Source organism: Globicephala melas, chromosome 7 (assembly GCF_963455315.2).
Source record: "Globicephala melas chromosome 7, mGloMel1.2, whole genome shotgun sequence".
In the NCBI taxonomy this organism is placed as follows: Eukaryota; Metazoa; Chordata; class Mammalia; order Artiodactyla; family Delphinidae; genus Globicephala; species Globicephala melas.
Genome location: NC_083320.1, coordinates 48,781,527 through 48,806,940, shown reverse-complemented (window position 1 = coordinate 48,806,940; position 25,414 = coordinate 48,781,527). Strand labels below are relative to the sequence as shown.

General features: G+C 34.1%; 1 protein-coding gene across 1 annotated transcript in view; it reads right to left on the bottom strand.

The window, feature by feature from the left end:
* Positions 1 to 18,185: 18,185 nt before the first annotated feature.
* The window catches only part of LOC132597580 (uncharacterized), a 33,290-nt gene continuing 26,061 nt past the window's right edge, over positions 18,186 to 25,414 (bottom strand). The window contains exons 3-4 of the mRNA XM_060301531.1: positions 22,107 to 22,291; positions 18,186 to 19,007 (exon numbers count right to left, since the gene is read on the bottom strand). Of these exons, the coding sequence (XP_060157514.1) occupies positions 22,159 to 22,291 (133 nt within the window). The 3' untranslated portion in view covers positions 18,186 to 19,007; positions 22,107 to 22,158. The remainder of the gene's footprint in view (positions 19,008 to 22,106; positions 22,292 to 25,414) is intronic.

The following is a 25,414-nucleotide window of genomic DNA, read 5'->3' as shown; positions in this document are numbered from 1 at the left end:
TTCTTAATATTTCCAAGAAAAGTGACAGCTATTCAGAGATTTCATCTTCAATTTCTTTCTCACCATTTTTGAATGGATGTCATCCAGGCCAATAGATTTGCATTTTTATAGAGCAACTAAGTGTTCTCTAAAAATATCCTTTTTAAAAACTTCTCTTCTATCTTAGGCTTCATATTACTTTTACCAATGTAGAGTCTGCCTTTTATTGTCTGGGTGGCCATCCATCTGGCCAGAAAATGCTAAAAAACTGAAGTTTTTACTCATACATTAGCAATAAACCATTATCTTAAAGTAACCTGGGCTTTCTTTTCAGTATTTTTTGTTTCATAGTAAATATAAAAGATCATTTTATGACCACTTAATATTTTCTCACAAGGATCATTTCATACTAATTTTGCTTTAAAAATCTATCTTTACAAGTTCATGTTAATTTGTTATAATTACATTGTCTTATTCTCTATTTTATAGATTTAATTTCAATAACTGAACTCTTCAGATACCCTTACTAATTTCTCCTCTTTTAGATCATTTGTAACTGTATCTTCAGAATTTATTTCTGAAAGCAATCCATTATTATGTTTCCTGTTAATGAATCCTATATTATATTACCCTGTAAATGCTAAAACTTCAATGTTTTTATCGTTTTCTTATAATTAAAAAAAAAACTTTCCGTTTTGAAGGGTGTATATTTGACTAGACTCAAGTAACCAGCCTTGACAATAATAAATTCTAAGAGTTCAAACTGAATCTCTTCCAGATTTTCTGTCACTTCAACTTCTGTGCCAGTCAGTTACTTCTTATTGGTTGGAATTAAGTACAGAATAGCAATTCCTCTCATCATTCTCTCTGACTTCTAAGAGATTAAAGTGACAGTAAGACCAGCCAAGTATTTACTAGACCTAGGTTTTAACAGAATGAGTTTTGTTGAAGGTCTGGAAGATTAAATCTTACCTCTATAATACTGTCGGTTCTTTAAACTTTGCTTCTTTTCCTTATCTATAATATGAGATAGTGATACTTTCTCTTGCTAGTCCATTTTACATTTTTCAAGAACTAAATCAACAGAAGAATGTTCAACAGAACGATCAACAGAAGAATGTTAAAATAACTTGAAAATCTTGAAAAGTCCTCTAAAAATGTGCTATGGATTTTATTTTATGTGTGCATTTTGAAAATGGCTTTATTTGGGCCACAAATCCTACAAAATCAGAACTCTCTTAATTTCTTTTACCATGTGGAACACACCTAAATATCAATAGGTAGGTTATCAAATTCTTAATTTGCTTTATTATCTATCATATAACTAGACACATAATGAGGCCAATAAACAATTAATTGATCAATACACTGAATTAATATGAATAATTAATTCAGGATTTAACAGCTACTCTATTTGGTAGGAACAATAAATATCCTCAAAGATGTCCACCTCTTAATCCTCTGGATCTGTGAATATGTTAGGCTATATGGCAAAGGGGAATTAAGGCAGAGTAAATCAAGGCTGCTTATCAGCAGACCTTAAAATAGGGAAATTACCCTGAATTACCCAGGTGGACCCAGTGTAATCACAATGGTCCTTAAAAGTGGAAGAAGGTGGTAGATGGAAGAGTTAGAGTCACAATGATTCAATGCGAGTGCAACCAGTTGGAGGAAGCTGATTGGATTGAGGAATGCTGCCATTAGAGCATGTGAGTGGACTGCAAGCTGAAAGGGGACAGGAATTGGAGTCTCTGTTAGAACCTGCAGAAGGAATGCAGCCCTGACACTGACCTGATTTTAGCCCAACCTGATTGAGACCTATTTCAGATTGCTGACCTCCTGAACTGTAGTAAATTTGTGTTTTTTAAGTCACTACATTTGTTGTCTTAATTTCAGCTGTCACAAAAAACTGATACAACCTATATTAGTTTGTATTATTAGCCCATAACAAAATAAACGTTTTTTGTGTAAAACTATTGTTGACAATGATATGAATTGAGCACCATAGTTGTCACATTGTGCAAACAGATGTCTTTTACTATGGTAAGTGCATTCACTTTGATAAAATGACCAAATGAGAGGAGAGGCAAAACAATTGCTTTATGCCTTTTCTAAGACATTTACTTAAGATGACTTCTTCCTTGGCAATTCTCTTGCTAATCAATATGAATCACTTTATTGCTTATGCAAGTTGCTAACCATTCAAAAATTGAACATTCAAAGTAAGAAACTTTAAGATTTCTCTATAATTTCATTAGGTGATTCTCTAAAGCACATTTTTTATGAATATTACTACTAACAAACTAGGGACTTTTAAAACAAGTTGGATAAAATCATAAAATTAAAGTAACCAACACAAAATATTGTCTTCAAAATTATGTGGATCTAAGAATGCACATGTGTGCACACACACACAAAAGCACATGTCCATGTCAAAAATAAGGTGGTTTCATGAAAAAAAAATGTGGCTATATATTACATAGATACAGAATTTCATGGTGTGTGAACTTAGTAAAATCAGACCAGCTTTCTTTAAAAGAAGAAAATACATATTTGTAGAAGAAATATCTTCATTATTTAGTCAATCTGTAGTTTGCTATTTATTATATGCTCTTAATCTCTCCAATTATACTAAAGTTTAGAAGTTAGTAAATCATTTCAAAGCACTTAAGTTTTGATGCATTTTTTGTTAATTGATTAATGTCTATTTTTCTCAGTATATCATAAACTCAATGGAAGCAGGGTTTGTGTATGTTTATTTTCATTATTTTCTCTCTAGAGCCCAGGCTTTTTGGTAGAGTAGGCATCAATGAATATTTGCTTAATGAAAGGCTTTTGTTGTAGAATGAGGTTTCAGTATTATTGAAGTCTGTCATTTTCTGAATGTTCTTAGATAGTAAAACTTCTATCTTATAAAAAAAACAAACAAAAAAAACCACTGGGCTAAGTTGGTTCTGTGCCAAATGACAAAGAAGCTAGAGACTAATATTCTGTAGCCTCTCCTGGATGATGTCCAGGAAATACATAGCCATCATCAGGAGGAAAAAAAAAATCCAAATTTAAGTTCGAAATTAAAGACATCAAAATGATTCACTGGATGTCACAGGTTGTCATCTAGGGAACAGGTATCTAAGACGCCTAATACTCTTATGGCATTAGGAACAAGTTCAGCTTCTGGTGGAAACAGCTATTTTAGATAACTATGATTTGCACTGCTATAATACCTCTAGACTAAAATATTTTAAATTGATAAAAATATTTGGGGATGTTAGGTTTTTAATGTATTTTCAAGGATGCTATAATTTATAAGTCAGACATAGAAAGTTATGGATCAATGCAATTATATTTCCAACTGGACTTTTAAAGTATGTTTTTTTTTAAAACCATAGAGACATTAAATAAATCCTTCAAAATGCCTATATTCAAATGTGGTTACCCTATAGACAGGAAATGAAAATGGCAAAAAGGCATGCCCACATGGTGTGATTGCACTGTTAACAAGGAAGTTTTTCATTTTGAAGCATCATTACAAAAGCAAAGCCTTTTCTAAATTCCAGGCAATCTATTAAGAAACCAGAGGAGCAAAATAACATAGATTTTTAAATGGAAGAAATTATTAATACAAACTAAGTTCCCAAAATATGTTCTCATCTGTTACAATATTTAAATACCTCACATCTTTCCAGGATCTAAGTAGTGTTTAATAATGTCAAAGCAGCCTGGGGGAATAGTTCAAGTGAAAGAAAAATCTTAGTTCTGCTTAGCAATACAACCAGCTTATTATATTTTACACAACTCATTTTTTTGACTAATGTCCTATAAATGTGAAATGTTTTTACTGAATTTATACTCAATTATAAATGATAAATGCACACAAACATGCATGGGTATATGTAGTAAAATAACAAAGAATACATATGAAAATTAAAAGGAGGTAGAGCACTTACCCTTGTATTTGCCATAAGAAGAAGGAAATTCAAGACAGGAAAAAAAAATCAAAATGTGCATGTAGAATAGGAGTAGTTTGAGACGTTTGTGCTTATTTTTAAAATATATAAAATAATTTATTTAATTTTGAAAAAATTGTAGGGTTTTGTTTTTTTTTTTTTTGCGGCACGCGGGCCTCTCACTGTTGTGGCCTCTCCCGTCGCGGAGCACAGGCTCCGCATGCGCAGGCTCAGCAGCCATGGCTCACGGGCCCAGCCGCTCCGCGGCATGTGGGATCTTCCCAGACCGGGGCACGAACCGTGTGCCCTACATCAGCAAGCGGACGCTCAACCACTGCGCCACCAGGAAAGCCTGAAATCGTAGGTTTACCTACTGATCATGATGATAAATCTTCAACTTGAAATGTGAGGTAACATATTAATGTTTACCATCTTGTGATAATTACTATGATATGGTATACACATAGGTCTAATCTCAGTTCAACAGCTAAACAGGTTTCCAGCCTGAGTATATTACCCCAGTGGCCTTGTATGTGCAATGAGGATAAATCCTACCCTGTGCATTTTTGGTAGAGATTTGAGACATGTGTAAACTGGTTCAGATGGTATATGGTAGGTAGCAGAATCATAACGTACGTAAAATAGAAAGACACTTTATTGGTTAAACGTGACTCACTCAAAATTGAAGAATATCATTTCTATAACCAATAAGGATTTTATGGTTATATAATGAAGAGATTTCTTTATTGAATAGAAAGGATCTTAAACACCCACATACAGGCACACACACATTCTAAACTTGGTTTCATTTCAAGGGGCACCAGGCTTAGCAGCACTAGAGTGAAAATCATCCAGGTGAAGTATATACCCTTACATCAAATGGCCATAAAAGTTTAAAGTCGATTTTTGGTGATCTACTTAGTAAACATAAGATGGGCCATTGAGGGCTTCCCTGGTGGCGCAGTGGCTGGGGGTCCGCCTGCCGATGCAGGGCACACGGGTTCGTGCCCTGGTCCGGGAGGACAGTGCATACCGCGGAGAGGCTGGGCCCGTGAGCCATGGCCACTGAACCTGCACGTCCAGAGCCTGTGCTCCACAGCGGGAGGGGCCACAGCAGTGAGATGCCCGCGTAACACAAAAAAAGAAAAAAAAACGGCTGTCGATTTTTTTTTTCTTTTAGGGAAAATATACAAATAACTAAGATTTTCTAGCTCTAACAGCCATGGCAAATATTTCAAGAGAAAATGGCCTTCCTATAGAAGTGGAATAAAATAATATTCTTTTTGTATCCCTAGAGCAATAAACTTTACTCACATGCTCTGGGCCTAAACTCATTCTGAGAATTACTTCATTGTTCGACAGCAACATTTTGCTTTTTAACTGTCATGGTTACTGAGGGTTTTGTTATTCAAATGTGAAATACATTTTTAAAAAATACAATAGGTTTGGTGATTGTTTCATATAAATTCCATTTTATTATATGAAAATCGTTACCTTTATCTGTAGGTCTCTTGGGATTTTAGCATAAACTTGCTATATCATATTGCAGTCCATTTTTAGAAAATATTACTCCCTTTCAGTTTATGGTCCATTGCAGTTCAGAAAGAAAATAAAACTAGAAGTTACAAGCAACACAAAATAAAAAGATTAACTATTGTTTTTGTTTTTCTTTATAGCCTGGGTCGTTTTTCTTTATAGCCTGGGTCACTGTCTATTACACCAGATTCAAGTAACCAAAGTTCTTATTAAATAGTACTGCTTAGGAATTTTTAGGACTTTTTTGAGAACGGTTTAATGAGTATTCAAAGTATTTGGAGAAGTGTTATTGTCATTCATATTGTTTTTATAGCAATTTTGTTTATACATTCTAGGCAAATGTGAACATACCTAATACATATCTATATATATGTATATATTTTTTAATTTAAAAAATTATGATGTCCTTAACCTTATACACTAAGAATAATATGATTCCTAAGGGTTAAAAAAGATATGTATTATATGTTGATGATGGCTGTATTATTCTTCATAAAAAATACCACAGACTGCGTGGCTTGAACAACAGATATTTATTTATCTATTTTCTCACTGTTCTGGAGGCTAGAAGTCCAAGATCAAGATCAGAGTTGTCTTCTGGTGAGCCTTCTCTTCCTGGTTTGTATATTGCCACCTCACTGTGTTGTCACATGATTTTTTCTCTGTGCATTCACAGAGAGGAAGGAGAGGCAGAGGGAGAGAGACCTGGTATCTCTTTCTCTTCCTATAAGGATACATGCCCTATTGGATTATGCCCCACCCTTATGACCTGTTTTAATCTTAATTACCTACATAAAGGTCCTATCGCCAAATACAGTCACATTAAGGGTTAGGACTGCAAAATATGAATTTGAGGGGGCACACAGTTCATGTTGTAACAATGGTATATATTTTCATTTGTACACTTACTCAATGCATTTATGAAGGATCTGCTATGAGCCAGGCCCTCTGTTTAGTGCTAGGATACTATGTTAAATAGCACTGACCTCCCAAATAGACCTTACAGTACAGCCAGGAAGACACATATTAAATTGATGAGTGTTAAACTGGGGCAAATAGTATAAAATGAAAATGTAAATAAGGAGGTCTAACTTAAAGTAAGTTAATGCTAGTGATAATCCCTGCTTTCATAAATTATCACTCTAGAGGAAATAAAAATGTTTCTTGTACATAAATGTGACGTATTTCATATTTTTTCAATTTGCATATTGTATGTATATATGTTTGTCTCTTTGGTTATAATGACAATAATTGAATGGTGAGACATGCAAATATGCATCAGCTCTTTAGTCTAAATGAGAATTTACATTTGCCTAAATGCTCAACGCACTTTAAATCACATTACACTATTTGATTTTTACAAATATTATGAAGTAGCTGATATAGGTCATGTTCAAAAGAGATAGGTTCACTTGAATAAAACCTCAGCATAGGATAATTAAGTGACTTCTGAAGATAAGTGGTAGTGTGATAATGTAAATCTCAAATGACTGACTTAAAATTTAGTTATATATTTGTTGCATCATGCTGATTTTCTTAGTCTAATTTAGTTTATGGGAAACTGAAGAAAAATTGTTAATTTTGATGTTTTAAAAATATATTGTCTCATACTTTCTGTAATATTTTTGCACAATTTCTCATTTTAATTTTTAGGGAAACCACATATGTAAATAAATAAATGTATAGACAAGTAAATCTGAACTTAATACTTTTTTTTTTTTGGCCATACCGTGCAGCTTGTGGGATCTTAGTTCCCCGACCAGGGCTCGAACCCAGGTCCTCTGCAATGGAAGCATGGAGTCCTAACCACTGGACTGCTAGGGAAGTTCCTAATACTAACTTCTTAATAGGTAAGTAATTTTATCACAAACTCATTTGTTATTTCAAGAAGAACTGATCAAATTCCATTCTCATTAGATGTCTAAAATATTCAAAATGACTTACAGGCACTGCTTTTGTTTCAGAGGGTAACTTACCACTAGTGCAGAATTCATACAATTTTAAAAGATATTTAAATAAACTGTGATAAATATTATGATAAACCAAGTATATGGACCTAAGTTGATACGTACAGAATTATATGTTCTTTGAGCAGGTTTGGGAGTTTCATATCTTAGAACATTTACCAAGGAATACTAAAATTTACCTAGGTAAAAAGGAAGTTAAAGATGGAATATTGTTTGCAAAGACCCAAGAATGAGGGAAAGCATAAATACTAAAGCAACCGCAGTAAGTGCTATATGGCTTACATACAGAAGATAAAGTGACAATGACCAGATGGAACAAAGGAGATAATAGCTAACATTTCTTGAGTTCTATGTGCCAAAACTTTCTTCCAGTCTTGTATGTGGGTTATCTCAGGCATTCCCCCGAACAACCCTACAGACTGTTCAATAAATATTATATGCTCAACAACATATTATAGTTGGTAAGACATGGCTTGGCAGCTATATTGCCTACCAGCTATTAGCTGTGCAACTCTAGGGAAGTTATTTAACCTCTCTATGCCTTAGTTTCCTCATCTGTAAAATGAGATAATGGCAAGCCATCTACTTGATAGTTATATTGTGAGGATTATGTGAACTAACAAATAGAACCACTTAGATAGTACCTGGCACATAGTAAGCACATGTTTTAGTTATTAATGGTATTATTTTCCACACTTTATATTTGCTGAAACTATCAGGGTGGTCCTTTCAAAATATAAGTCAGAATATGTTAGGACTCTGATCAAAAACCTGGATTGGATTCCCAGCTCACATAGAGTAAGAACCAAATTCAGGGCCCTCAAAACTTGCCTCAACTTTTACCACCCTCTCCTTCCTTCCTCCACAAAAGCGTCATGGGCCACCTAGCTCTTAGTCAAACATCCTGTTTCAGAACACTTACCCTCATTATTCCCTCTAACCAGAAAATTCTTCCCAGGTCCTAGGCAGAAATAAAAATTGACTTAGATGTCACTTTATTTTAAAATGAACAAATAATGTTTAAGCACCCAATATCCAAACTTAGATGGGACTTTGCCAAGTTACCTGAAAGACTCCTGTCCTGTAAGAATGAAATAAATGAATGGTGAACGAGTCCTGAGTAACATATTTTTAGAAAATAAAAAGTGTAGGGACTCTACTGCTTAAAATAATCGGAAGAAAAATTTGTTTATTTAACCAAAAGTTAGTGAACTTGAAGTCCAATTGGCTTGGGCAAAACAAATGTATTGTTTGTATAACTAAGAAGACCCAATGTGAAACAAACTGATCCAAAGACTTAGGTATTATCATCAGGTTGGTCTACCTAATCACTTGATTCATTTGGTGTCCACCTTATTATCTCATACTGCAGATAAACTACAAACATTTCCAAAATTTTACAATACCAGGAAGTTATCATTAAACTATGTATACCAAAGGACTTCTCTACCATTGATTTTATATATATATATATATACACACACATATATATATACACACACATATATACATGTACATATATAAACACATTCCAATGTTTTATAAACATATAATATATTGGAATGTGTGTATATGTGTATATATATTTATAAAATATATTGGAATGTATATATTTTATAATGATCTATTATAATATCTTAGAATATATATATATTCCAATTAGCCAAGGGATAGGCACAGTATTGGTTAATCAGATCTGATTCATATGTCTTCCCCTGAAGAAGGGAAAGGAGAAGTGGTGACCATATGCTTCAGTTAACATCCAGAAAATGTAAGAATAGTTTCATAAAAGGATTGTGCAAGATTAGACTGTTCTTTGTAGAGGGAAGAAGGGACCAAAATGACATGTACATTACAACTCGACTGTGATTTATAAGATCTATTTCAATTTTAAAATTATGTGAGCATAAAGTCTTGTGTTCTTGAATGTTTTCATCGGTTTAGTGGCAGTATGGAACCTACTTCAGTACATTTATGAAATATTTTACTGCTCTTTAGACTGTCTTGAATCTCAAAATCCCTTGGAAATTTCCTTATAACAGATGCAATGTCGTAATTTAGGTCCACAGCTCTTTGGTAGGAAAAGCAGATATCAATCATTCCTATTTATGTTGTTAGTTTAATATGAAGAAGTCTAATAAATGTCTCAAACTTTTGCCTCTTTGGAGGAAAAATTGGAAACTTTAATTAAACACGCAACAACTTGTAGTTAACTTTTACTTTTATTCTTAAGCTAGAATGCTTAAACTCTGTTCATCGTTTTTTTCTTTTTGTATGTGGTATTTCTATGAAAGGTATTAAAAGCTTACTCTATACCCTAATGTAGAGTAAGTGAATATAGCAGAAGATACCACTATTAGGAGTAAAAAGTGAACAGAGATTTCAGCATCTTATTTTTAACTATTAGCAGGTCCCTAAGCCTCAACTATATTTTTCTTGTTTATGTTGATTTTGTCCCAAGTTTTCAAATACTAGAACTGGTATCCTAGATGCACAGAATTAATAATTTTATAAATATCATTTATTCTAATACCAATCCATGTTTTTTTCAAACTTGATACATGACAATAAATATATTTACACAAGAAAAGCTGTCAAGTGTTCCTTAACACTTGCAAATAATCATAAGCAATAAAACAAATTTTATTTAAAAGATTAAAAACATAAGTAAACAAGAATAGCTAATGAATCCTATTATATTTAACTTTAAATTCATCTCTAAGCTCTTGATATCCCCTGGGGGTGGGAGAAGTGATGCAATTTATAGTTTAATTTAAAAGAAAGGGTAAAATTCACAGATAAAGAAAACAAATCTTTGAAACGAAACTATACAAATAATTACTTGGCCAATATATGAGACATGTCAGAAAAGGAAAAAGAAGCCTTCAATCTATGTCTTACAGAAGATACTAATGTCCTCTAAGACAATATATTTAAAGTTTCTCCACTCCAAAAATAAAGCAGAGGTAATAATACTGTTAAAATTCAAAAAAATCATTTCTTTAGGGAACTGGAAGTACAGAATTATAAACTGACATAAATTTATTCTTCAGAGAAATTTAGATATCACTAGTAGAATGGATATTTAGCTTGTCTTTGGGAAAGTTTCCCACTACTGTTTATTGTTTAAATAGTTCTGTGATGCCAGCTATCTTATAGCCATTGACTTGAGGCTTCACTTCTGAAATATTAATGTTTTTTGGTGTTTCATAAAAAGAGAACCTCATAAAATTATATTTTATATTATTGAGGGATACTTTTATACTCTTGACTAGAACCTCACCTGGCACACAGTACATGGTCAATAATATTTTGAATGAATAAATAATGAGAAGTCAACTCATATCTGCAATAGGATACAAGTTAACCCCCCAAATTGCCAACTGCATAACTTAAATTTATTTAAAGCATATTTCAGGAACACGTTAAATGCTCAAACATATTTAACTAACTTCTTCAAGTTGAAATATATATAGAATGTTTTTAAAAAACTAAGTACTTTTAAAAATTTTCTGAGAAGGCCAACAGAATTGAAAGCAGAGAGAAACAGAAATCTGGATAATTCAGACCATGGAGTTTGCTCATCAGTCAAAGCAGGGTTGAGCTTAGTGCAGAGTGGATATGAAAGGGCGGACAGGGCATATAATTAAACTGTATGAATAACTATGATTTGAAATAAAATCCAATATAGCACTGGAAGCTCTAGCCAGAGCAATTATGTAAGAAAAATAAAAGACATCCAAATAAAGAAGAAATAAAATTGTCTGTTTGCAGATGACAATATCTTATACATAGAAAATACTAAAGACTCGACTAAAAAACTTAAATGTATTAAAGTTGTAGGATCAAAATCAACATAGAAAAATCAGTTGCATTTTTATATACTACCGATGGATGATCCCCCCCAAAATTTAAGAGAACAATCTCACTTGCAATAACATTAAAAAGAATAAAACACTTAGGAATAAATTTAACCAAGGAGGTGAAAAATCTATACACTGAAAACTATACAACACTGATGAAAAAAATTGAAGATGTAAATTAATGGAAGTATATTCTGTGTTCATAGAATGGAATACTATTAAAATGTTCATACTACCCAAAGTCATCTATCAAAATTCCAATGTCATATTTCACAGAAATAATAAAAAATCCTAAAATTCATACGGAATTAAAAAACACCCCGAGTTGTCAAAGTAATCTTGTGAAAGAATAAGATAGCTGGAGGCATCACACATCAGTACTCACAAATAATCAGTGTGTCTTGTTATCTATCCATTGTCAGCCTTTTTCATACTAACTGTTGAGATATTAGGGGTCTCTGGACTCCCTAATTAGGGAAATTAATGTAAATTGGAATATTAGCCCACTTCTAAGGCTATGTTCTAACTGTTAGAATATGCATTGTTAGAAAGCTGCGTACTTAGAGGTTTTATTTCTATAAAAACTTATTTTAGAAAGGCATGGAAAATGAGAAACATCCAGTTTTTTTTTTGAGGATGCCTACAACTGGAATTTAAGTAAAGATGGGAGTGAAATAACTATGATATTGAGTCATAAAATTCTTTGGAGAAAAAAAATGATGTTGAAATAATGAATAATATAATTAGCCTAGCTTGCTTACATTAATTTAATGTATTTAAAATGCTAATAATACTGAAAGAAAATATCAGTCTTTATTCTAAAAATAGTCAATGTAGCTAACACAGACTTTATTGTTAAAATTAAATAAAAAGGAGAATTACATAATGACAAAGGGATCAATTATCTAAGAAAATATAATATATATATATATATATATATATGCAGCTAACAACAGAGAGTCAAAATACATGAGGCAACACTAATAAAACTTAATGGAGAAATAAACAAATCCACTATTATAAGTGGAGACCTCAACACCCGTCTGTCAGTAATTATCTAGAAAGCAGAAAATCAGTAAGGATATATTTGACATGAATAGCATTCAACTTGATCTAATTGACATTTGTGGAATACTTCACCCCACAAGAGAATGCACATTCTTCTCAAGCTTATATAGAATAGTTAGCAAAAGATATCACATTTTTAGGTCAAAACACACTTTAATAAATTTAAAATAATAGAAATACTATATATGTTCTCAGACTATAAGGTAATTAAACTGAAATCAAAACCAGGAAGAAAGATAGAAAATTTCTAAATATTTGCAGAAAGAACACTTCTAAATAGCATATGAACCAAAGAAAAAGTCTCAAGAGAAATTTACAAATACTTTGAGGTAAATAAATTTAGAAATATAGTCTATCAAAATTAGATGCAGTGAAAGCAATGTTTAGAGGGAAGTTTATAAAGCATACATTAGAATAGAAGGGAAATATTAACTAAGTGTCCTAAGCTTCCATCTTAGGAAACTAGAGAAAGAAAATTTAAGCAAAAAGAAAGCTGAAGAAAAGAAGTAATTTCAGCAGAAATCAATAAAGATTGAGAAAAAAATGTTGCATATTAATGAAACCAAAAACTGGTCTTTCAAAAATATTATTAAAACTAAATAACCAAGGCTAACCAAGAAATGGAGAAAAGACACATATTACCAATATTTCCTCTTTCTGAAATGAAAGAGGGACATCACTACTGATCCCATGAATATTCGAAGGGAAGGATAATAAAGAAATGCTATGAAAACTATATGCCCACAAATTTGAGCACTTTGATGAAATAAACCAGTAACTTGAAAGACACAAACTACGAAGACACACACAGGAGTAGTAGATAATCTGAATGGCTCTATCTACTGGAACATTGTATTAATAATTAACAAAATTCTAAAAACATAATGCAGTCTAATGGTTTTACTGGTCATTTTCCCAAATATTTAAGAAATGATGCTAATTATCTACAATCTCTTCCAGAAAATAGAAGCAGAGAGAATATTTCCTAAATAATTCAATAACTCCAGAATTATCTTAATACTAAAACAGAAAAAATACAAGAGAGGAAAGCTACAGACTTATATATCTTATTACCATCAATGAAATATTCCCTAAAATAATAGCAAATTGAATCCAACATTACAGGAAAGCTGCAGACCTAATATATCTTATTACCATCAATGAAATATCCCCCCAAAATAATAGCAAATTGAATCCAACAATGTATAAAAGAGTTATACATCACAACCAAGGACAATTAATATCAGATCCTCAGGTTGGTTTAACATTTGAAATATCAATGTATGCCACATCAACAGGATAAATAAAAATATATCATCTCAAATGATGCAGAAAATCATTTGAAAAATATCCAACATGTATTCATGGTAAAAACTCTCAAACTAGGAATACAGGGAAATTTCTTCAACTTTATAAAGGACATTTACAAAATCGTACAACTATCTTCATACTGAATGGCTAGTGTATGATCTGAAATTTATCAGACACCTGTATTTGTCTAAAGGTCCTTCCTATGAATCTTCTTGAAGGTGAAGCACTTTTGCAAAAGCATCAGAGCACAACAATAACTTAAACAGTCACGGTTAAACACCTGATCACAATGTAATTGATAAAGAAACTTGGTTACAATAACCAGAATTATGACCGATTATAATCTTAAGGCTTAAAAACCTTAATCTCTGGCAAAAACCAAGAAGCAAATAATTGTGAACTGTTTGTCATATCAGCATTTCTTGATTGGAACTTATGCTTTAGTCTTCCTCTCCTAAGAAGACAAAGGTGGGTAAACTTAGACCTGCCCAGCAATTAATGTTCCAATATTTTATCCTATTTGAAATGACCCAGATAGTCAATGAATTCTCTTCATTTAACTTAGTTTAGTTTCAAGTTACCAAAATCTGGAGAGACTATTTTAGACAGACATTCCCAAAACATAATTATTCCTATAGAGTTTACCTAAAAGGTCTTATCTCATTTACATTTACTTAGTTTCATCATGTCAAGTTATTTTCCCTGCGACAAATTTGCAACAGATATAATAATGTCTAATTTGATTTCTAGTAAACCTAGGTACAACAAAAGTATTATACTTAATATTGATGACTCTAAACACATGCCTATATTAATCAAACCAAGGAGCTTAAGTAGCTACAATATCAGATATTGATTCAGTACTAAATATTTCCCAAATCACATTAACCTGAAATTCATTCTTTTATATTTCTGAGAATTCATATAAGCACATAATTTCTTTTAAGCCAAGTTAAACAGAGCTCATCCACAAACCAATCTTGACAATGCCATTTGGAGGTAGAGACACCACATGTTTATAAATTACACATAGACATGCATATGTCTATATAGACACAGAGATCTCACAGTTTTCCTACTAAAGTTTAAGGCCTTTTTTTCCTCTTCACTCTTAGGGATTAAAGTTCCTGAGAGCCCAAGTAGATCATTTACATCTTAAAGGCACAAGAAGAGAAATAACAATTCCTTTTAGAAAGCTAACTTCCTCTAAGGGCGTATGCAAAACCAGTTTTATAATGTCAAAAGATTCCAATTTTGGCCATTTTCAGGAAATATTTTTCTCAGTTTCTAAATAGCAAATTCAGTTTAAACAAATAACAGTAATAGACAATAACACATATCATCCACTCACAGTCACATGCCTCACTTTCAGAGGAACAGGAATCAGCATTCAAGTTAACCTCGCCTCAGCTGTTAGCTCAGCCTCTGTGGCCTTTCTTAATACAAAAAGCAACAACCAGTCCGCAGCTGCGGCTACCGCTTTATCGTGTAGCTTCTTTTCCCCCATTGTAACAGTGGCCAATATTTCGGCAACAGCCTTAGGGGTGTCTATGAGTTCCCCGTACTCTCTTGGAGGCCCCCATTCATCAAGAACAGCCACCACAGGGCCCCAGATATGAGTGGACGGCCACCCGGGGATTTCTCCCACAGCTTTCAGCATTACTCCCACAACTTTTGGGCCCCACTTTAGTGGACCGCCACCCCAGGATTACACCCATAACTTTCACATGTTAGTGGACGGCTCCCACAACTTTCCACTCCCATCCTTATTTCCCGACATCTTGGAGCTCACGGGAGTTTCCTCCGTCTCCTGGCTGTTCCGACAGTTGTTTGGCTGCACCCCGCAGGCCTGCAAGCCCCGTACGTGCCCAGCTTCAAGACTGAAGAAAGAGCCCTGAGTCAGCAACAGAGACATCAATGGTTTAATGGACAGGGGGCGCTTACCTGTCTGAAGTGAGGTTCTGGAGCAACACCCTACTCTGTGCAGCAGACGGTGAGCAAGACATGGCGGGACGCTTCACATCCCGGGAGGCGTGGGAGGTTAGCAGTTATAGGGAGAATTAATTGGAGTCAGGTTGGCTCATCAGTTACCAGGGAAACGCAGAGGCGAAGGCCTCTCACTGCCCCTTTGATATGCTATCCAGGTGAAGATGTTCTGATCTAAAGGTCAGAACAATCATTAGTTGGGGCTGGGGCACAATATGTAGGAAAGTCAGTCATGCGAGTGTGAATCCTTTCACAAAATATATGTGTGTTAACTCACCACAATGTATACTTTAAATATCTAATTTTATATGTCAATTATACCTCAATAAAAGCTGTTTTGTTTTGTTTTTTTAAGTTTATGAACTGTCAGAGGAGAAATCCTTTCCCCACTTTACTAGGCAAATTCAATCAAGGCTGTAAGACACTGAAAGAAAATTGGCCACATCACATATACAGGCAACTGAGGTGCTTGCAAAATCTTCTCTGTGCTGCCGCATGCTGTGGGCACCAAAAAGGTCACAGTTTTCCGAGAATGAAAAAATCACTTATCACAGACAGAACCATAGGAATTGAAAGAAACTTTGTCAATAGGAATGAGAATAACTAAGCAACAGTTTTTGGAGCCCATCAATAAAATGATGGAAGTCACTGCAGCTGTAATCATGGTCGTGAAATTGAGGACAAGTAGCAATTCACAGCTACCACCGTATACATCTTGTCACTAGACAAACCCCACTGATCTCAACTTAATTAAGTTTATAGCATTCAGGCCAAATAGGCTTCAAAGCAAATTCAGTTATAAAAAAATAAAGAAAATTATGTATCTTCTACCCTAACTTTTTAGACTGATATACATGCCCCCTCCACAGTTAAAAGTTTATTTTTCAGGCTCTGCCCTGCCAATTAATTATAGTAAATGAGTCTTTGGGAGAAAATTTTTAGTCCAAAAATCAGGATTAGTAACCTCTACTCTGATATCCTGGAAGCTGGGTCCTCTACAAGTAAACTGAGGTAATGTATAAGCAACCACCTTGTAAATAGGAAAGTACAATGACAATGCAACTCTAATATTTTTTAAGTCTATAAATTGTACCTTTTCTTTCAATCATTTGCAATGTATTGGAGACTCTGTATAGTATGATGTAGAAATAAATTATATGATTTCTGCCCTTAAGCTTTCAATCTACATGGCGATTGACATATTCTCAATAACATTTAATTGACAAAACAAGTTATTATAAGACTAATTTCCAAGGAACTTTTCTTCTGAGGGATGGTAAGTGAATTTAACGGATAAAGTAGAATAGGAGGTGGCTAGGCGACATAAGAATTTGAATATATGGGATTGGGGAGGAAGAGAGCTTTAGTAATTGGAACTGCACTAGCAAAGACATCAAAGTTGGAGACAAGCATGGTTTATTTCTAGGGCAGCAGGGAACCTGGTGGATCTAGGTGAAATAGGGAACACAAAATCACTTTAAGAAAAACTAATACATTATCCCACATGTAAAAAAGAGAGTTTAAAGAATAAGAAACAGGCAACCATAAAAAGGAATGGAGTACTAATATATGCTACAATGAGGATGAACCTCAAAAATATGCTAAGTGAAAGAAGACACAAAAAGTCACATATTACATTATTCCATTCATATGAAATATCTAGAACAGATAAGTCCATAGAGACAGAAGCAGACTTGTGGTCAGGAGAAGGGGAAAATGGGGAGCAACTGCTCAATGAGTATGGGGTTTTATTTGGGGGTGATGAAAACATTTTGGAACTAGATAGAAGTGGTGGTTGCATAACACTGTGAATGTACTAAACAGCACTGAATTGTTCATGTTAAATGGTTAATTTTATGTTATATGAATTTCCCCTAAAGGAAAAGAAAAAGAAAAAAATGAAGGAAAAATTTCCAGAGTGGGTTGGTGAGCACTGTTTATAGGAATATATAAATACCCTGTTTATACAAATACCCATTTATATAATACCTGTTTATATAAATACCCTGGTGAGCAGAGTATTTACAGGAAGTAAATTCCCTCCAAGTACCCTGCCAAAAGTATTTGGGAAATATTTTCATAAACTGATGTGTCATATTCAGTGAGTTCTAGTATTCTAGTTGTACACATTAAATACATTAACCTGTCATCCCATTAGCTTAATTTCAACATATCTTTAAAAAAATCTCATATTTACCTAAAAGTACACATCCTCAGAAGTTTCTATTGTTGCAATCATTCTAGAAAGCAATGTAATATTTCCCTTTTGCCAAATTCAATCACAGTTTATTAGTGATCACTTCTCTTTTTATTGAAGTATAGTTGATTTACAGTATTGTACTAGTTTCAGGTGTACAACATAGTGACTCAATAATTTTAGAGATTATAATCCATTTACAGTTATAAAACAATGACTGTATTTCCCTGTGCTGTACAATATATCCTTGTAGCTTATCTGTTTCATACATAGTAGTTTGTATCTCTTAATCCCCTACCCCTGTCTTGCCCCTTCCCCCATTGCTCTCCCCTCTGGTAACAACTAGTTTGCTCTCTATATCTGCGAGTCTGTTTCTGTTTTGTATATATATTCGTCTTATTTTTTCAGATTCTATATAGAAGTGATAACATACGGTATTTGTCTTTATCTGACTTATTTCACTCAGCATAATACTCTCTAGGTCCATTCATGTTGTTGCAAATGGCAGAATTTCATTTTTTATGGCTGAATAATATTCCATTGTATATAGATAGATAGATAGATAGATGTATATATTACATCTTCTTTATCCATTCATCTGTTGATGGACACTTAATTTGCTTCCATATCTTGACTTTTGTAAATAATACTGCTATGAACACTGGCGTACATGTATCTTTTCAAATTAGTGTTTTTTATTTTCTTCAGATATATACCCAGGAGTGAAATTGTTGGATCATATGATAGTTCTATTTTTGTTTTGAGGAAACTCCATACTGTTTTCCATGGTGACTGCACCAATTTACATTCCCGTATTATTTATCATTTCTTCACAATAGCTTTTGCAGTTAGCGCATCATTATTTTACTAGTTGACAATTCAAATAATCCCTGACTAGTTACTCCTCCACTTTTCCCCTGTTACAGAATATCTATTCATTGCAACTACAATAAGTTTACCAAGTAATATATTTATTATCATATATAGTATAATTTTGTTTCTCAGGTAAAGAAAAAATTACAAAGTAGACTGATTAGTGGACCCAACTTCCTTGTATCTTTCTGATACCTAATTGTAATCCATGGCTTCCATCCTTAAGGTCACTTCACAGTACAGCTTATCTCAAAGCATCTTGTTCAAGTTTTAAGCAGCTCTAAAAAAAAAAAAAAAAAAAGCACATGGATTCAGAAAAATACAGTCACTACTCAGTTGAGTCAGCTCTCTTTAGGAAATTTTCCACAAAATCTCAGAGAATTACATCTACTTCGATCTCATTGGTCACAACTAACTGTGAGAGATTCAAGGGAAGAAAACCTTTTAGTCAAACAGTCACTGCCCTGAATAAAATTGGAGTTTTTGTCATTAAATTGAAAGACAAATGTCTATCAGGCAGATAGTCAGCAATCTCTTCCTTTTGCATATTAAATGGTATATACATATTAAATATATTAGTTTACATTATGTATTTTATGTTATATATTATGCTTTATGTGTCCATGTGAACTATACCAGGTATTAATACTATATCACAAATTATAATTTTATTCATTAAACAAGTATTTGTTGGCTACCTACTGAGTTTTGGCCCTAGACTAAGCACTGAAAAGCAAAAATCAGACTCAGTTCCTATTCTTAGGGAACAGTCAAGTGAGGGAAACATTCTTTAATCCAATAAACTTACAAATAAGTATTCAAGTATAAACTGATGAATAACTAAGTAAGAAATCTGACTTAAAATGGGGAGAGAATCATCTGAATATTCACTGTGAAATTGACACTTGAGCTGAGATCTGAAAGACGCTAGATGTTAAGTGTTGGGAATGTTTCTAGATAGAACACAGTGGGCACAAACCCTGTGGAGAGAGGGAGAAACAATATAACTGGTGAGACTGGAGTAAAAGGGCTAAGGGCAGCAAGGTGAAGGAGGCTGGATGGTAGATCATAACAGACCCTAAAAGACCTTTTCAGCAATGTTAAGGGATTATACAATTACCTTATAGGCACTGAGTGTCACCACTCCCCTGCTTCATACTTTATCATTATTTTTATAATTCCATACACAGAGTGATATTCTTATCTCTACATCCATTGCATTTCTTGCCCTACTCTACATCCTCTGCAGACCCCACCTGCCTAAATCACAAACATCCTTTGATGCAGCATATGGAGAAACTTTATGGTGCCTTTCCCAACATCAACCGCATACCCTCAGTCACGGTTACAAAAATATTTTATCACACACTGTACATACTTCTACTTTGCTTTTTTCCTCCTTATTTTGTATTTTCTGTTTTTATATTTGCCTCCTCCACTAGACTTGGAGCTCCCTGAAGCCAGGAAGTTGACTTACTCAAGTTTATTTTCCTAATACCCAGAAAAAGGCTTGGCACAGACATAAACAGGTGGTGAATGAATGAATATTGGTCATATTGATTCTTTGTAAATCTAGTTTTAACATATTACATTAGTGTACCAATCTGTTGGTGACTTCGAAATTTCTTAGGAGAAAAATGGTATAAAATTGTACTTTTAAGTGCAGTATCCTGGCTTACGAACACCATTGGTATAGTTTGATGAAAGTGTTTTGACACAACGACTGAATCTCTTTAGCACTAGTGAAGGCAAATTATCTGAACTGTTAGGAATTTCTGTTAGAAGCTGAACTGTTAGGAATTTCTGCTGAAGATGCTTTCTAATAATAAACAATTTCTTTATTAATCCTCTTATTTATTAAAAGCTACGTGCCCCTCAGACTATCTGAAGTGGAGGAATTGTTCTTATCTGCAGTGTATGTGTGCTGTAAAAACATATTCATTGAAAATTAAGATGATGGCAAATAAAACACCATTATTTCGGGTTATGGTCAATATGTTCACTTGGAAGGAATTCAAATATATACATTTTGCTATAATTTCTATCTGCTCGCAATAGTAATTAAAAGGGTTCTGGACCCAATTCCACTATTGGGGGGGGTGTCCCCCACGCCACCAAGCAGGTCTTCATGACACCACCTTCGTGTCTACAATATAACTCAATTCTCACACTATCTACCCAGAGATAGCATCAGATTCCACAGGTTAAGGGTTCAGTTCTATAAGACCATCTCCCCACCTACTTCAGATGCCAGTCACAAGCCAAGGTTGTTACCTGTGCTTCTGACCCACTGACTACAGGCTGAAGGTTCACATGATTCCTGAACTTCAAACTTCAGTCGTTAGGCTGGCCGAATTGCTACCCATACTTCTGATTAACTGACTTCTTCCTCAGGTTCAATTAATTCAATTAATTCTAGAGCTCACAAAACTCAGAGAAACATTTTACTTACTAGATCACTGGTGTATTATAAAAGGATAAAACTCAGGAATAGCCAGGTGGAAGATATGCACAGGGCGAGGAGCTGCTGTGCTCTCTACAGGTCCCAGCCGCTCCGCGGCATGTGGGATCCTCCCGGACCGGAGCATGAACCGTGTTTCCTGCACCGGCAGGCGGACTCTCAGCCACTGCGCCACCAGGGAAGCCCTGGGTGCACTGCTTTCTCCACAAGTTCACCAACCCAGAAGCTCTCCAGATCCAAAACAAAGGTTTTGGATTTCTTTAAAATATTTATTTATTTGGCTGTGCCGGGTCTTAGTTGAGGCACGCGGAATCTTCGTTGCAGCCTGCGGGATCTAGTTCCCTGACCAGTGGTTGAACGCAGTCCCCCTGCATTGGGAGCGCGATGTCTTAGTCACTGGACCTCAAAGGAAGTCCCTGTTTTGGATTTTTACTCAGGCCTCATCACAAGGGCACACTTGATTAAATCATTGATTTCTACCACCAGGCCCTTTCCCCTCTCTGAGGTCAGGGTGAGACTTAAAGTTCCAACTCTCTAATCACACCATTGGTAACCAGCCGCCAGGCTTAGGTGATTTCCAAAAGTTACCTCATTAACATAACAAAAGACATTTAAATCACTCTCAACACTTGGGAATTTCTGGTGGATTTCAGGGCTGTGAGTAAGACACCATGGATGAAGACCAAATATACATGAGAAATATAATTTGGTCATCTGAATAATCTTATATATGTGTGTGTGTATATATATATATATATACATACATATATATAATAAATAAAAATATCACATATTAAAGTCTCACCCTAAACAGTCTTTTTACCATCACTATGAAGGATGGGGTGTCTCTGAGAAGAGTCGCACTGGTATATATCTCTGCTCCTTTCACTCCCACAACCTGGAGAACTCTATATTTACCTTCTTCTGAAGTGCTCAAGCTTTTCCTTCCTCCAATTTTTTTCACTTTCTCTTAAGTTCCAGGATTGTTTTGCAAAATTGTGCTGCTAAGATACGTTGATCCTGTGACTCTGAAGACTGAAGTAGTTTCACAGGTTAAGCAGGTAAATGTATATATCAATAATTTCATGAAGAGGACAGGTGGTCTAGAACAGAGAAGGGGGCAGGAGGAGAAAGAACGGTAACTTTTATCAGGAGACATTCTCATTTACATTAACCAAATTTATGTTCTCTGCAACCCTAAAGAATAAGAGAGACAAGTAGTATTATCTCCAGTTTACTTATTTGGAAAATGGGGATTTAATAATGCCAATCTTATATGGTTGTTGTGCATTTAAATGATGCAAGCATGTAAATTGTTTAGAGGATTTCCCAAAAGATAGTAAGTGCCTAATATATGTTAGCTATTATTATTATATTTCCCATTCTAAGGAAATATCTTAAGGCTAAGAGATGTTTAGTAATTTGTCTAAAGTAATAGAGGTTAAAGCCAGGATTCAAATTAATGCCTTCTGGCTCCAAACACGTTATCTGCTCTTGTGTTTCTTAAAAGAGATTGCCTTTTCTTAAAAAGGCTTTTGAAGTCACCTGCCTTTAAAATCAAATTCACTAATGATTTTAATGGGCAGAACTGCCCATGAGTTGGGGGAGGGTGGCTGACAACATGTGTGTCTGATCAGGGCAATGCAGAGAAGATTGACTCTAAGAGAAATAGATTTCAGCAGTCAAGGTTACTTGGAATGAGAATAATTTAGTTTGGATTGCATTTCAATACATAAAATACCAGAATTTTACTTTAATTAAAGCATCAGTTTAACTATAAACTATGATATTGTATTTCTCCAAAAACAGGACAGCCTCTTTGACAAAATATAGATAGCATGATTCATTAAATTCCAGTGATAGAGAGTTAGGATAAAATATAGTTATCTCTGTTAGAGAGACAGGAATGAGCATGATGTTAACAGGATGTAATAAAGAATAGATAAAGTCTTATTTATAAAGCTCTGTCTGAATTAGAACTTCTTTTTAGCTCATAAGCTGTGACTGCATTGTTACATGAAAACAATACTCTTTTTATTTAAAAAAAAATGATCCCAATATACTCATACATTTTAATGTGCCTGATGGTAAAGCACTCATTTAAAAGCAAACTGGTAATCCTTTCATTTCTATAGCAAATATAAAAATGAAAGAGGGGTGAGTTTTGGCAACAGCTAAATGGGAAATTGTTCAGTTAGCTCTTTTTCTTTTTCTTTCCATATGAATCTTTTTTTATTATTTTTTAATTATTTTTTTAACATCTTTTTTGGAGTATAATTGCTTTACAATGGTGTGTTAGTTTCTGCTTTATAACAAAGTGAATCAGTTATACATATATATATGTTCCCATATCTCTTCCCTCTTGTGTCTCCCTCCCTCCCATCCTCCCTATCCCACCCCTCTAGGTGGTCACAAAGCACCGAGCTGATCTCTCTGTGCTATGCGGCTGCTTCCCACTAGCTATCTATTTTATGTTTGGTAGTATCTATATGTCCATGCCACTCTCTCACTTTGTCATAGCTTACCCTTCCCCCTCCCCATATCCTCAAGTCCATTCTCTAGTAGGTCTGTGTCTTTATTCCTGTCTTACCCCTAGGTTCTTCATGACATTTTTTTTTTCTTAGATTCCATATATATGTGTTAGCATACGGTATTTGTCTTTCTCTTTCTGACTTACTTCACTCTGTATGACAGACTCTAGGTCCATCCACCTCACTACAAATAACTCAATTTCGTTTCTTTTTATGGCTGAGTAATATTCCACTGTATATATGTGCCACATCTTCTTTATGCATTCATCTGTTGTTGGAAACTTAGGTTGCTTCCATGTCCTGGCTATTGCAAATAGAGCTGCAATGAACATTTTGGTACATGACTCTTTTTGAATTATGGTTTTCTCAGGGTATATGCCCAGTAGTGGGATTGCTGGGTCATATGGTAATTCTATTTTTAGTTTTTTAAGGAACCTCCATACTGTTCTCCATAGTGGCTGTATCAATTTACATCCCCACCAGCAGTGCAAGAGTGTTCCCTTTTCTCTACACCCTTTCCAGCATTTATTGTTTCCAGATTTTTTGATGATGGCCATTCTGACCGGTGGGAGATGATATCTCAGTTAGCTCTTATTATCATGTCTTAGACACTGAATATTCAGAAAAGATGCAGTTCTTGGACAAGAGATGTCAGAGTACGTGGTGGGACTAATGAATGAGTACCTCCAATTCAGAGCAGGACTACATTACTCAGCATTACTACAGGGTATGAAGTTTCTCTCTGTGCAACATTTAAAAGTGGGCTTTGAAAAAAATTCCTACTATGATATCAGTATTATAATAATTGCCATGCAAACTGCTGCTAATAATGTGAACATACAGAGAATTTATAAAAAATTCAAGAGTTTTCTGTTCTTCTCTTTAATAAATAAGAAGTTATGTACTTGGAGAAAATCCCTTACAATCCTATGTTTAATGCATTCTAATGTAGAATTTATTAAATGTAAATATATCAATATAATAAAATTCAAAAATTAATCTTTATAAATATGAACTTTAAACATTTAGCTCATCTTAAGTCATTTACAATTCAATTTGATATTATATATGACTATTTTGAATGGGTTTATAAAGATTCTTAAGTTTATAAAGACATTTATTTTGATACTTTTGGTTTGTGGTGATCCACAAGAAACATAACCACCTCAGAGTAGCCAGCTTTATAGGACATGGATTATCAAGTCAATGAATTTTGGTCAGGGTCTGGGACTCATTGCTTCTCTCAGGAGATTAAGTTTTGTAAAATAGCATTTGTAATTAGGCTAGACTTTGCTTAATTTTTCAAAGTTATACTTGCTAAGTCAGAGACTTTTTAATCCACCATGACTTTCACATACGTTTTATGATATGGAAACACTTTATCGACTCCTTAAACCATGAATTCTTTTAGACCAGATAGGTCAATATTATATCACCCACAGTGCTGTCATAATGATCCTTTCATTTTGTTTTGTTAGTATTACTAAAAATTGTGTATGCCTAATTTGAATTTTATTACAGTTTGAGGAGCCATATAAAGGATCATCTTCCAGATGATAAGGGTTTTATTCCTTGTGGTCAGGTCTTGTTTTAGGGCATTTGGATAAATCATTGTTTAAAATGTAGCCGTGAATGCTCCTTCTGTCTGTGGTTTCACAATAATGCCAATTAGCTATTTGACTCCCAACTAGGTTA